At 41.5% G+C, this 15,197-nt stretch overlaps 1 protein-coding gene across 4 annotated transcripts in view; it reads left to right on the top strand.

Moving 5' to 3' along the window:
- The first annotated feature begins 5,732 nt into the window (after positions 1 to 5,732).
- The window catches only part of ACE2 (angiotensin converting enzyme 2), a 40,970-nt gene continuing 31,505 nt past the window's right edge, over positions 5,733 to 15,197 (top strand). Inside the window, exons 1-3 of one of the 4 annotated variants that reach the window (XM_043569673.1) lie at positions 5,733 to 5,969; positions 6,865 to 7,153; positions 13,036 to 13,194. In XM_043569673.1, the coding sequence (XP_043425608.1) occupies positions 6,968 to 7,153; positions 13,036 to 13,194 (345 nt within the window). In that variant the 5' untranslated portion in view covers positions 5,733 to 5,969; positions 6,865 to 6,967. Of the gene's footprint in view, positions 5,970 to 6,864; positions 7,154 to 8,251; positions 8,338 to 13,035; positions 13,195 to 15,197 lie in introns of those variants that run through there. The other 3 variants (XM_043569674.1, XM_043569675.1, XM_043569676.1) reach the window with 3 other exon arrangements.

The raw sequence follows: 15,197 nt of genomic DNA, 5'->3' as shown, positions 1-15,197 counted from the left end.
AGGACTTTCTCCTCTTATCCACTCTTATCTGGTTATATCATATATAGTCATATCACATATATATCATATCATATATAATTATCTCATGTATAGTCAATGGGTAGGGGAGAAATGTGATATTGATACTGAGGTGGAAACTCCTTCCAGACCAAGACATCATTCAGGAAGATTTTGCAAGCTCTGTCTTGTGTGCCTGAAATTCATAACAACCCAAATTCATGGTTGGAATGAAATATCTATGGAAAATGTCCCCAGAAATAGCCCCTTCTGCAGTGGATGGACAAAGCACTATGTATATTACCTATGTGAAAGACATTCCCTCCTACTTCCGTAAGGCAGAGCCAAGTTTAGTTGGATGTCTACCATTCTCCAACACAAAACAGATGCAAATGTTGACTAGCCTAAGCCAATTATCCTAGTCCCCTGGGGATGGAGTTGGTAAGGAGCCCTACTAATGGCCCAGATCAGACAAATCCCTTAGAAGATGAGGAGGGAAGGGAACATTGTCTCCAAGATGAGTCTGCTAGGCCTCAAGAAGACAACAACTATTGGACGTTTCTAGCTGGATTAGAAAACGTGACTTTTATACTCAATCTGGAGACTGAGGTAGAACCCAAAAGGGATGTGGGTCTATTCTAAGATATTTAGAGCCAATTAGGAAGTATTAGTCAAAGTGTAAAAGTCCTCAGTCACCCTCAGACTCTAGCTGAGAGGCAGGAGCTAACTCCAGAAGGAGTCTTCTATGGTTTGAATGCGCATCGCTCAGCCTTGACCTGGCCTGGGTCTAAACCACTTAATTTCGACCCTCTCTCGTGTCAGCTGCCTTCTCTGAACCTGTGCCTTGCTTCAACTCAACCACCCTGTGCTCCTGAGATGTGTCTCCTTTGCTAGGAACCAGTGAGAAAATGTGATGCCCTGGCCAAGTTCCTGAAATTGCCTTTTATCATTTCTTTGTTCAGTCCACAGATGGTTCCTTTGGGGTTGGGGGAGGTGTTGTTTCAAGTAACTTTTCCTCTTATTTATCCATCCTTTTTCCCTCCTGAGACCTGAAATAAGTAATGCTTTCCAGCACACTGGGTTTCTGAAGTAAAATCTTTTCTTTTGGTCTTAACTGAAAAGACACATTTGACTAACCATCTCTAGAGGATAACGTTCAAGTTTATATCTTCATCCCTGACCTCTCTGTCAAACTGAAGACTTGTATATCTAGTAGTCTTCTCAACATCTTCACTTGAATTTCTATTAGATATCACAAACTTGACTGGACTCCCAGGCTTCCTTCCAAACTGTTTTACCTGCAACCTTCCCCATGTCAGTTGATGTCACCCTTCTTCTCCCAGTTGTACAACCCCCAAACCCTGGAGTGATCCTTGACTATCTTTCTTTAACAGCCTTCACCCAATTCGTCAGCAAATCCTGTTCGCTTTACTTTCAAAATGTATTCAAATTCCAGCTGCCTTCTCATGAACTCTGTTACTGCCACCAACCCACCATCATATCTCACCTGGATCATTGCAATAACCTTCTCAGTGGTCTCTCTCTGTCTGTATCTCACCCCTGTGCATTCTCTTCTCCACACGGCAGCCAGGGCTGCTGCTTCTCAAATGAAGGTGAGATCATGTGACCTCTGTTCAAACTCTCCCGTGGATTCCCATCTCGCTGAGGATAAAGGCTCACGTTTGGAGCCTAAGGCCCTAGATGTAAGTTTACACCAGTAAACTCTAGCTCTAGTACTGCCTGCTGTTCTGTTCAGTCTGGGTGTAGAAATAAATTTGGGTGACAGGACAGGCACCATACAATTATAAATTCAGACCCGTAATAATTAGTACAACCCTCCTGGAATCCACAGCTTGTCCTCACAAATTTGAACTCTGTCTGTTGAAAATATTTGTCAATTTTGTTCATGGAGATTATCTTTGCTCTATCTGTAGGAAAAGGGACTGCTGTACAACCAGAAATGTAAACAGGAAAAAGCTTTAGCTTTTCCTTTGGGCTCAAAAGTCAACTTGTTATTTATTTTCTGTAAAGTACTTACAAATCCACTTCGATAAGTATGTGGTTGAAACCATTTGGGCTAAATGCAAGTCATTTTTGGCCATGTGGAGTTTTAAATGTCCCTATGCTTTATGTTCCTGATAGCCTTCCTTATTTCTGTTGGAAGCATTACTCTATCAATTTTAAGACAAGAAATTGCACAGAACATCTTTTTTTTCCCCCTCCGAAATTAACCAAATTTTCCTCTCAGCTTGGGGAACCGGAAGAAGCTTCTGCCATAGCTATTTGGCAACCCCACCATTTGTGACTCAGTTGGAAGTGTATAAAAGGTAGAGCAGTAAGGGAAATATGGATCTCAAAGTCTATGCACTTTGCTCCAGCAGGGTGAAGACACGCCCTCAGGTCTGAGCCTATGAAGAAGGGGCTTTCTGATTGAATTCCACGGTTATCTGGTTTCCATTTAGCTTTTAGCAGACAGCAGATCAGAAACAGGGAGGAGATTTGTAGTGGGCAGGGCTACTAGAAGTAGAGTCTTCAAGAAGTGACAGCTAATTCAGAACCTGCAGAGACAGCACAGTTAATAGCAATAAAGCTGTTCGGAGCCATTAATGTAAAGCCCTAAAGACAGTGTCACGTTATAGCCTAGTCAGTACACAATATTCAAGGTGATGACACTGAGTCATCTGGGAAAAAAAAAAGACACATAAAATAATGCTTAAGGCAACATCCTAACGAGGATGGAATATATGTTAGAAACAAATTCTATCTTCAGCGGTTTAAAAATGCACAACTGGTATAATCAACTCAGTACATTTTCATTTTGCTTATGTGGGCCTACTCATTCTTAGAATATGATGGGTTTCCTATAGATAAAACTTGGACTATGGACAATTCTCCCATTTCCCTTACTCCTCAAAGTGACCGAATTATCACACAACTCCTCTCATTTGGGGTGGCTTTTATTACTAGGTTCCCAGAATTCTTTTCTGTGTTCTCATGTATTAACTCATATAATACTTACGATTTCCTATGAGATGCATATAATATTGTCATTGGCTTTGAAATAAGGAAACGAGGTGTGGGGAGACTATGGCCTATTTAAAGTCACACAGCTAACAAGTGGCAAAGTGAATCCGTTATGCTACCTGTCTTCTCCTCTGTGTCTGAACTGTGCTTCAAATTATATTATTTTAGACCATCTACTCTTCTGTTTGTTTTTCTCCGGATCCTCTCCTGTGACTCTCTAGACTTGTGTTCCTCCGCAATGAGCTTGATTCTCTAAATTATTTTGCATCTAATACTTCTATTCACAAGGTCTTAAATAGTCTAAGATGAATTTCCCTTTTCTTGGGCAGTCAAATTGGATTTACAGCTCCTATTAGGTTTTTATTCAACCAGGTTGTCTGGGCTGCTGCGGTAGTCCCCTGGCTGGTCTCCCTGCTTCCAACCTTACCCCTTTGGTGTCTCTTCTCTACTCAGTAGTGAGAGTGAATCACTTCTCTGCCTGAAGCCCTCCAATGTCTTCCCACATTACTCAGAATAAAAGCCAAAGTTCTATAATCATGTGTCCAGCCCCCCTGGTGGGGCCCTGAGCTTCCTCTCCATCTTCACCTCCTGCCACTTTCCTGTATGCATTGGGCTCCAGACACAAAGGTCTCCGATGTTCTTGAGATCCGCCTACACCCTTTGCACCTGCTGCCCCTCCCCTTGGGACAGTCTTTCCCGAATATCCACATGGCTTTCATCCATTCCTTCAGGTCTTTGCTCAGAGATCACCCTCTCATCCCCACCCCAAGGGATTGGGCTCACCACCCTCCTTTCCTGCTTGTTGTAAAGTCATAGCATTTATCATCAGCTATTTGTTTCTTCGCTCTACCGCACATCATGTAAGATGATATTCACAGGAACTTTTCCTGTCGTATTCATTAGTATATATCCAGTAACTAATTGTTGAATCAAGATTCTTATCGTTTTGGACATGAACCGTCATTAATCAAGGACTGCTCAGCCGGAGTCACGTGGTTGTTTGGGGGACATTAAAATCTAGTTGTATAACCTTACATTTTGTTAAATCCCTTATCGCAGTAGAAGATACATTGTATGTTTGTATTTTCTTTTACTATTATATTGTTTTAGCAGAAAGGAAATGAGGCAGTTAGCATGTGGCTTGTTCCTCACGAATCCCTAGATATGTATTTAGGACCAGAGATCTATATATTTTCCAAGAGGAAACCGTAGCCTAAAAGTCACATTTTATAGTTTTGTCAGGTGCCAAGATCAAACTCTTCCCTCTACCACTTAGGAAATTCACACTCCAACCCTTTTGAAAAGTAGAACAGGTTTCCTACATGTCCAGTTTTCTTAATTTTTCTGGTTCTCTGTTCTGTCTCAAAGGCAATCCATTCCTTTGGGCCCATTGCCTTTCTGGGTCCTATCCCCTGGATCTTTAGTGGAGTCCTTCCATTCTCAGCGTGGGCTTGGGGAGAACACTGCTGGGTAGTCGGCAGAACAGCAGCAGCATCTCATTGGAGGGGAGCACAAATTCTCAGAACGCAGTCTCTGCCTGCAGCTGGCCGTGACGAGCTAGTTCTACAGAATTATTGTGGCAAGCCTTCTATTTCTGACTTTTCAAAGTTTCTTGGCTTCCAGGGTGTTCTTGCCTCGGTGTGATCTCAGTCTCCTTCTCCGTCTATTTTTAGCTCTCAGATTCCATATCCTGCTTTCTCCATTTCAGTTCGATCACGTTAATCTTATTTTCTGCCTCAGTGAATTGAAGTTGGACAGCTTCCATTTTTTTTTTTCTAAAGCTAACAGCTTCATTCAGGAAGTGACCTGAGTGGAGTTTTGTTTCAGCTTTTATTAAAGTAACATTCCAACTCTTTGTTCAAAGCCTCATGTGCTGCTCCCCTTTCTCGGAACTGGTTTTTCTCCTAATGCCTGTGTGAAGTGAGTGGATCTCAGCTTCCTCAAATGTGGGAAGTGCCGTGATGGAACTTCACTGATTTCTCCCCTACTTTCATTTAACATTTATCATAATTGCTTAAATTTGTCAACTAACTTATTTCTTAGAAGGATTACGTGTTTTGATTTACATTAAGGATAGGAAGAAGCTACCTCTTTTTTTTAATGTTTCTTTATTAATTTTGAAAGAGAGAGAGTGGGGAAGGACAGAGAGAGAGAGAGAGAGAGAGAGAGAGAGAATCTCAAGCAGGCTCTGCTTGGGGGCAAGCCCGCATGGGGCTTGATCTCATAAATTCTTCAGATCGTGACCTGAGCCAAAATCAAGATTCAGACACTTAACTGACTGAGCCACCCAGGCGCCTTGAATCCACCTCTTTTTGATGTGGCAAAACGAAATCTGTCATCTTCACGGAATGTGGAAAGGGGTCTGTACTCTAGAATCAAATGGCATTCCTGGCTGAATGAGGTGTGGTAATTTATTTAAGTTCTCTGAGCCTCAGTTTCATAATCTGTGCAACATCGATAAAAATTATTCACCTCTAGATTTGTTGTAATGCTTCAACGAACTATTATAATGCAAAGCACTTTGAGCAGTTACTTATCATTATTTTTCCCTGTCCTATAATAATACGTACAACTTTGGAATAAGGGAAAGTAGTCAAAACTTTTTTTAAAGGCTTGGTTACTGCCAGGTCACCTGGACCTGGAAGACTTGTTTTTCTGGGTGAAGAAATATTTTCCCTGCGTGAAGGTTTCATAATCACAGTCGAGCCAGCCCAGGAGCCCTGCCATTTACAGTGGCTCCTCTCTTTATCTCTGACATACCCGCTCTCTGGGAATGAGGACATTGATCCAGCTCTGGAGATTCTACAGGATAACCACTGGAGTCCCTCTGGATTCTCTGTTGCCATGATCCCATGGTTTTGGATGACCACGGACATGGACACTCTTTGAATTTCATACCATGCAGAGTCATTTTTATTTCCCTGGGTCCTTGACTGACTTTAGAACAGGTAAGTGAAAGGGGAGGAGGCATACAGTGAAGTCAGCCATACAATAGGTGGTTAACATGGTCATCTGAGAGATAGAAAGTGAGCCGGATCAGGCATGTTAACCTGCGGAGTGGAGGGTAGTCTTATACTTTTATTTTTATTTTTTAAAGGGTTATTTATCTTTGAGAGAGAGTGCGTGTGAGCGAGGAAGGGGCAGAGAGAGAGGGAGACAGCAGATCCAAAGCCGGCTCTGTGCTGACAGCAGCGAGCCCGATGCGGGGCTCGAACTCACGAGTTGGGAGATCATGACCTGAGCCAAAGTTGGGTGCTCAACCAACTGAGCCACCCAGATGCCCCTAGTCTCGTACTTTTAAAAATGGCCATGGACATTAAAATTAAAATCAGGAAAAAAAAAGAATTCCAAAAAGACAAGGGCAAAGTAGTTTATTTAGGAAGGGAAAATGTTACCCTAGTAGAGACTTTCTGTGAACAGAGCTTGACATGAAAAGAAAGGAGAGATAACTGACTTTTAATGGAATTGTCTGGAAAACATATAAGTACCAACATTACCCCCCGTGATCCCTAATTCTAGCCTTCTTTGGTCCCTGTAAAATTATAACACCTTCAGTGTATCTTTAACAGCTTTTTAGGAACATATTAACCAAATGTGCAAGTTCTGATCTGGCCATAAAATACGAGGAGGGATATGATTCTCTAGGATTAATGAATAACATTTGTTTATTTGATTTACTTTAAAAAATCATTCTAAAATCTGTTTACATATCTGTCCTCTCCAGGATGAACTTTATATTGGTTCAGCAGACTGTTTACTGTTTCTTCTTCTTCTTCTTCTTCTTCTTCTTCTTCTTCTTCTTCTTCTTTTCTTTTTTTTTTTTTTTTCATCTTCCCTGCTCAGTGCCCAACCCAAGTTCAAAGGCTGATGAGCAAGAAAAACTCATGAAGAGGTTTTACTCTAGGGAAAGTTGTTCAGTGGATGGGATCTTGGTGCATAGGGAAAGATGTCAGGCTCTTTCTGGCTCCTTCTCAGCTTTGCTGCTTTAACTGCTGCTCAATCCACCACTGAAGAACTGGCCAAGACATTTTTGGAGAAGTTTAACCATGAAGCCGAAGAGCTGTCTTATCAAAGTTCACTTGCTTCCTGGAATTATAACACCAATATCACAGACGAGAATGTCCAAAAAATGGTGAGTTCTCATGGTTACATAGGGGTGTTTGCTGCTTCTTAAAGATTAGATTACTGCCCATGCAACTGAAAAGGGAAATCAAAGAAATGCTCTGAGTTGTGAAGTTGGATGTTTGCCTCGATCTTTTGGATTCTGGAGTCCCAGATGCCTAAACTTAAATGACCTTGGGGCTCATTTGAAAATGATTACAAAATAATTCACTGGTCTCGGTCCAGATTCTTGGAAACCAGTGAACATGCTTTATGAAGCTGCTACCATAATTCTCATCATAATCAGGGTTTCAAAGCATTTCATGGAAATGCCATAAGTTATTGAGTTAATAATTTTCCCAAGCCTACAGTGTCAACAGGAGTATCTAAAGACTCTCTAAAATGATAGATTAACTGCAAAATGCAAGTGGAGGCTTAGTGAAAAAGCTAGCTAGTAATTAAACTAACCATGGGTCCAGAGGCTGGAATTGGGAATTCCTTCCTTCATTGTCGTGGAGCTCTGAGGGACTTCCAAAGGTCACAGAATCCATCCAGAGCCCTCCCAGAAAAACCATAACTAAACCAATTCTGACAAATCTCAGAATGCTCTGGGAAAGCAAGATGCTTTGACAAGTGCAAGGACTCAGGAATTTCTTCTCTCACAGGTCCCGAAGCAGTATCCTTACACGTCTTTCCTAGAAGTCGAGCGACATTATTTGAGAAAAGATTTTGTGACACTTAAAAAAGATTTTCTGACACTTGTATAGCAATACATTCCTTCAAAAATGTAGTTCAGAAGCTTTTTTTTTTTTTCAAATGGTTAGTAGGTCGCGTGTTTAAATTACTGCCATTCATGGGACAGATGAAAACCGAGACCTACTGCCTCATTTGAAATTCCCAAAGAGAAGCTTTTCCATTTTTCTAAAGCTCAAAGAAATCCTGGAGATTTTGACAGCCTGATGTGGTCATAGGAGATCATCTGTTTCTTGGCTCATATTTTGGTCTTACCTCTCTTCATCTCTTTATTGTTGCTCTGGCCTCACTTTTTATTTGATCTCTGTTGGAGGTGACTATTGTGTACTGTTCGTTTGTTTTCATGTTCCGCTGAATGGGCCCGTAGGTGCTGGTGAAGGTGTTACTTACCAGCATCGTGCCTAAGAGCTCCGGATCCGGACTGGCGAGGTTCAGATCCTGGCTCCACCACTTTCCAGCTGGGTGAGCTTAAGCTGCTGAATTAACCTCTCTGCGCCTTCATTATCTCACCTGTGAAAAAGAACGTCCCACTCATATCTGCCTTGTAGGGTCGTTGTGAAGCCTTAGTTCATACCCCAAACCACCAGAATAGGGCTCGATGCCCGTGAGCTTGGGAGAACGACACGATATCGTTGCTATGAGTGCGGGAGTTCTACTTGCCGAAGAGACATGTAACAGTCCTGCTGAGTGCCCTTTGCTGAGAAGCCATGTTCCAGAATGAGATGTAGCGATGTTTGTCGAAATCATGTCTGGATCACTGAGTGTTATTACTTTTGAATTGCAGCTGTTGATTAGAGCAAAGGCCAGAGAGGAGAGGGCATAAATCACCAAGTGTGGCCAACCGCAGAAAGCATGGACCTTTTAAAGGAAAGTGAAAATATTAAAATGCAGAGAGGAAGCAGGTGACCACCAGCTACATGCAGGGAGGGCAGTCTGGTGGTGAGGAATGGCTTCTGCTTCTGCGCGTGTGCCGGGTAACTGGCTAAAAGAGCAGTGAATAAATTTTGGCTAACTCCTTGGGTTTAGAGCAGTTTTGTGGGTGTTTCAGACTTAGTGATAGGACCTAGGGAATAAGGTACGGGTTTTGTCTTTTACTCTAGAGAGCTTTTAACGACAGCTTTATTGAAATACAATTTATGCACCATAAAATCCACCAATTGAAAGTATACGATTTGATGATTTTTAGTATATTTACAGAACTATACAACTTTCGCCAGCATCTAACTGCAGAACATTTTCGTCTCTCCAGCAAGAAACCACATGTCCGTTAGTCATCGCCCTTCCTCCCAGCCCCCAGCCCCAGGCAACCACTAATCTACTTTCTGTCTCTAAAAATTTGCCTCCTTTGAACATTTCATATCAATGGACTCATAGGAAATGTGGTCTCTCGTGTCTGGCTGCTTTCACTTCGCATGTTGTGGCACGTAGCGTTCCTTCCTTCCTTTCTGTTGCCAAATAGTATTCCATGGTATGGTTTTTCTTTACTTTTCATCATAAAAATGTTCAAACATGTATAAAAGAAGAGAGACTGGTCTATTGAATCTCCTCGTACCCATCACCTGATTTTACAAATTATTAACACTTTGGCCAATCTTGTTTTATTTTTCTACGCAACCCCTCATTTATTGGATTATTTTGAAAGAAATCCAAAACATGATCTGGTTGGATGCATAAATATTTCACCTTGTAGCTCTCAAAGTAAGAACTTTTAAAAGAACCTCAATAACACTACCAACCACTTGATGAGAACTCCTCAGTTTTGTCAAATATCTATCAGTATTCAAATGCACCCTACCGTCTCATTTTTTAAAAAATTTCAGCTCTTTTGTGTGAATCAAGATCTAACCGGGTCCTCTCCTTCCAATCATTTTGAAGGATGTTCTTTAGTTCTCTTTTAGTCTACAGAATTCCTCCCTCACTTTTTTAACAATTTATTTGCTGAAGAATTAAATTTCTGGTTCTATAGAAATTCCCACTATTCTGGATTTGCCGATCATGCCCCGTAAATGTTGCTTAACATGCTCTTTTGTCCCCTATATTTCCTGTAAATGTCTAGATCTAGGGCAGAGGTTAGAACACTTTTTCTGAAAAAGGCCAGATAGTAAATATTTCAGGCTTTGTGGGCCCCATGGCCTCTGTTCAACTCTGCCATTGTAGTGCAAAAGCAGCCATAGATGACACAAATGAGCGTGACTATGTTCCAATAAAACTTTATTTACAAAAACAGATGGTGGGCAGAGTCCTGATCTAGAGACTTGATCAGACTCAGGTTTCACCTGTGGGTTATTTAATAGGTGTGGAAATGGGATTTCCACTACTAGCATGGTACAGGAATATTGAGCCAAGAAATTAACAAAAAGCTAGTTTAGGTCCCTAGAGCTCTGGAAAAAAGACTAGCTTGGGAAGGAACAGTATGTCCTTAGTGGGCAAAATTCAAGACAACATCATGCATTTTTTTGTCTTGCGATTTAAAGTATGACACTTATAGTATGGTAGTGATAAATAGAACAGATATCTTCAAAGTTCCTATATCAGTATAATTTAAAAAATGTTCTGAGACTGAGCCCTTTTGGGGATCGTGAGTTGTTTCCAGAAGAAATTGAGAATAATATTATTCCTATAATTTGGTATCAAAGTTTTACCAGAAATTTTGCTTGACAGTAAATCATCCTGGATTGGGTGAAGAAGGGTAGAGGTTTCGAGGTAACTGGTGGGTTGCGTAGATGAGTCTGCAGCAGAGACCAAACTCTTCTTTCCATAGTCCACTCCTTCCCACTCATGCGTGTTACAGACAAGACTAGAATGTGTTGAATACAATCAATGGTCACTGGTTAAGAGCGTTAGCTTTGGAGGTAAACATCTGGGTTAACACTCTGGTTCTTTTAATTACTAGCTGCGTGTCCTAGGGAAAGCTACTTCCCAGCTCCGTGCCTCAGTTTCCTCATTTGTGAAGTAGAGATAATCACAACTACCTCAAAGGATTGTTTGTGAAGATTAATTGGGAAGTGGTTCCTGGGGGGTTGTGTGTACTCAATAAAGAGAGAAATCATTTCCCGTTTTTACTGCCACTATTCTACTCATCTCTTTCTTGTCTGAGCCGTTGTTGTCATGTCCACAGACCATTTCCATCACATCACAAGCCTGCTTGGTGCCCCTGAGTGATTCCCTAGTATTCAAAGAATAAAAGTAAAATTCCTTGCCTGGAAAACGCAATCATGCCTGAAGTCCCGCGTTGGGATTGTTACTAATTATCTATTGTGTTAAAAATTACCATAAGCTTAGCAATTTAAAACACTACGGATTTATTATCCCACAGCTTCTGTGGGTCAGGAATCCAGGCATTTTCTAGCTGCACCTTCCATTTCTGAGCCTTATGAAGTTGTAATCGAGGTCCTGGCTAGCACTATGGTCTCATCTGAGGCCTGACTGGGGATGAATCCACTTCGAAGCTAATGTGGTTAGTGGTAAGCATTCAGATCCTTGTGTGCTGCTGGACTGAGGACCTTAGTTTCTTGCATGATATCACCCAGAGGCCATCCTCCATTCCTCGACGTGTGGCCCTTTCCACAGGGTGGCTCACAACATGGCATCTCGCTGCATCAGAGTCAGCAAGGGAGACAGAGTTTTAGCAAGATAAAAATTATAATCTTATATAACATAAATATGTACATCCTGTCACCTTTGGTATATGCTGCTGGTTAGATGTGAATCATGGGTTCTGCTCACACTCAAGGTGGAGGCGATCACTCAAGTGGGTACCACCCAGACAGAGGGATCATGGGAGCTATCTTAGCATTTCTCTACCACAGGATCCAGGACCCATATGCTGTCAGTTGATTGCTATATCCACTATAAGGGGCTCTCTCTCAGCCCCTTTATGCACATATGGATAACGGAGACACAATGATTTTCTATCTCATGAGATTAAGAAGATCAAATGAGGTGAATTATTCTGCAAAGTACTCTACATCCATCCAACTCCTACCTACTTTAAGGTCTTCTCCATGAGAGCTTGGCCAAATCTAGTTGCCTGCATGAGTCTTTCTTTTCCTATAGCAGAAACTGCTTGGCCCACTCAAAGCTTATACTTTATCATACGCTCTTATATTTCATTAATGAAACATTCACGCTGCATACCTTATCTGTCTGATAACACTGTAAGCAACTTAAGGGCAAAGAATTTTTTTTCTACAAATTACAAAATAGCTAACTTTTTTGAATGTTTAGGATGTACCAGATACTGTGATAAACTTTTTGTTGTCAATTCTTCTCATCGTTACAACAACCCTTTGAGGTAAGTCCTATTATTACTCACGTTTTACAGATAAGGTGACTGGCTCAGAGAAGGTAAGTAATTTGCCTAAAGTTGCACAGCTAGTCACAGGTGTCTGACTCCAAGAATGGAGTTCTTACTTGTCTCATAGGCTACCTCTTTTATACAGTCTAGAGAAGTGCAATGTACAAAGTAATTGCTTATTTCAGTCTGTGATAGATGGAAATGAATTTGTACATTGAGAAAAGACTGTGCTAGAAGAGTCTGGAGAAGTCCACTTGCCTATACTGATGTTCAAGATGGGGGCCAAGTGAGTCCTGGCATCATCACCTGCTCATTGGTTTCTTTGACTGTTAGAAAATCGCCACGGCTACCAAAGGGCCATATTCTGGGCTACCTTCTTGGGGGAACATAATTTAAGATCAGAATCTCTGGTAAGTCATGGCACTGTGGGGCTTACTGCAAACTGATTCTCATTTCTTGCGGTTCCCAGTGTCATGAGGGGCTGTATTCCCATTAAGTTTGTTCTGAGCTTTACTGGACTCTCCCTTTAGAGCATTCATCCTCGAATCCTTGATCAGCTCACCCACGTCACAGTGCTAAGGCCATAAATTCCAGGGCCCCACGATGTGAATTATCTGTGAGAATGCACTTCCAGTTCTGGGGACAGGACCCTGGGGAAAACTAGGCACTGGGCCAGAAAGAGAGAGTGACCAAGAATGGCCTGGTAACTCATAACCTAAGCTTTGACCTTCAGCAAAGTAGAGAACTAAAACTACTCAGGAAATATTAGATGTTCCACCAGATGTTTTTTTGGACGGTATCTCCTGTTTTATCTGTTCAAGCGGTGCCATTCTGACTTCAACTTTATTTTCTTGTCATTTCAGAATGAGGCCGGGGCCAAATGGTCTGCCTTTTATGAAGAACAGTCCAAGCTTGCCAAAACTTACCCGCTAGCAGAAATTCACAATACCACCGTCAAACGTCAATTGCAGGCCCTTCAGCAGAGTGGGTCATCAGTGCTCTCAGCAGACAAGAGCCAACGAGTATGTGAACATTCTAGCGCTGACCTCAAGAGTTGAAATATTGGGGAAACATTAAACATTAATATCCCCATGGCTGCTTTCTTTATCTGCAGAGATAGTAATGCTGACATTAGAAAGAGCTCTGTGCCTAGGTAGGGTGACCACATAATTTGTCATCCAAACTGGAATCCTTTTGCAAGTGAAAGAAGACACTGGTAATAATTATGTTAGGACACAAAGTCAAACTGGTGTGTCTGGGCCCTGTGTTGTATATGGGCACCCTATACCAAAGTCACCTTCCTGAGGACCAGGTGGCCTGAAGAATATACTTAGTCTATGTCATTCCTTCTCAACTAGGGGTGCCCCCCAGTGACATTTGATGATGTCTGGAAACATTTTTGGTTGTCATAAGTGGGGAAGGGGCAGGGATGCCACTAAACATTCCACAATGCACGAGACAGGCCCCAATGACAAAGAATTATTTGGTCCACAACATTAATAGTGCCAAGCTTGAGAAGTCCTGTATGTGGTCCAATTATTTCCCCCTTTTCATTCTTGACTCTTCTCTATGTCTTTAACGAGTGGCTAAGAACCTCAGCTCAAACTGCTTTAGGGGTGGGTGAGCCATCTCTTTCCAAGACATCCATTCCATCTGTGGGCCCCTCTAATTGATAGAGATACTCCCTCCATTGAGCATTAAGTGCTTTACCACCATTTTGTTCTGCCTTCTGGATCCAAATTGCTCTTTCCTACAAAGGTTTTTAAATAAATGAAGGCAGCTATTTTTTTAAACTGGTTGACCCCTATTTTTAAAGTTTATTTATTTATTTTGAGAGAGAGTGAGAGAGAGCACGAGCATAGGAGGGGCAAAAAGAGAGAGGAGAGAGAGAATCCCAAGCAGGCTCTACGTTGTCAGGAGGGAGCCTGACATGGGGCCAGAACTTACTAACTGTGAGATGATGACCTGAGCTGAAACCAAGAGTTGGACACTTAGCTGACGGAGCTACCCAGGTGCCCCAAGTCCTTTTTGTTTTTTGAACCTAGGATATCATCTTTCACTCCGTCAGTTTTCCTCTCTACGATAGTTTCAAGTTTCCTAACCAGTCCTAATTGCTGTCTTCATTTTGTCGGTAACCTTGAACTAGACATGGCACTCTGCGTTGGTTCTGATGCATGAAGGTGATCAGGAATAGGACATTCTACACCCTTCGCCCTACATCTATGAAGACAGTCTAGGACTGTATTAGGTTTTTGTTTGTTTGGTTTGTTTGTTTTTTGACAACCAAATCCCATGTTGGCTCATATCAACATCACTGTCCAGGAAGTTTCCAAGTCTCTTCCACCAATGTTGCTCTAAAATGATAGCTTTCAAAATTCTATTCTTAAGTAGGTAGTTTGCTCAAAGTCAAGAAAGCCTGTATTCACCCTATTAAAATAACATCTCTCATCCCATCTCTCTAGCCTAGGAGTCAGTACACTTTATTCTGTAAAAGGAAAGATAGTAAATATTTTAGGTTTTGTGGGCCATCTAGTCTCTGTCACAATGAGTCAACTCTGCTGTTGTGTCAGAAAATCAGCCATAGCTAATAAATAAGCAAATGAGTGTGGCTGTGTTCTGCTAAAACTTTACAAAAACAGGCAGCAGACAGCATTTGGTCTGCAGATCATAGTTTACAGACCCCTGATCTAACCTACTGAAATATTTTTATCTAAAATATTTGGCTATTTAACATCAAAGTCTTCTTTCTCAGTTGCTTGTCCTCTGGAATTCTGTGTTGTAATCTACATCTATAAAAAGAAAAAATTCACGATAAGGACAAAGATAAAACCATGTGGCACATATCTTCCTACAAGTTGATATTTATTATTCCACATTCTTTGGATCCAATTATCCAACTAGCTATTAATCCACTTTATCTTATCCATTCCATGCTTCCCATCTTTTTCTCAAAGACACCATGTGAAACTTGGCCCATTGGTCTTTGAGAGTCTAGACAGCCTGATCTATCCTGGGTGGAACGTGG

The sequence above is a fragment of the Prionailurus bengalensis genome, chromosome X (genome assembly GCF_016509475.1).
Source record: "Prionailurus bengalensis isolate Pbe53 chromosome X, Fcat_Pben_1.1_paternal_pri, whole genome shotgun sequence".
NCBI classification, from domain to species: Eukaryota; Metazoa; Chordata; class Mammalia; order Carnivora; family Felidae; genus Prionailurus; species Prionailurus bengalensis.
The sequence above is the reverse complement of the archived record's forward strand: the minus strand, read 5'-3'. Positions and strand labels throughout refer to the sequence as shown.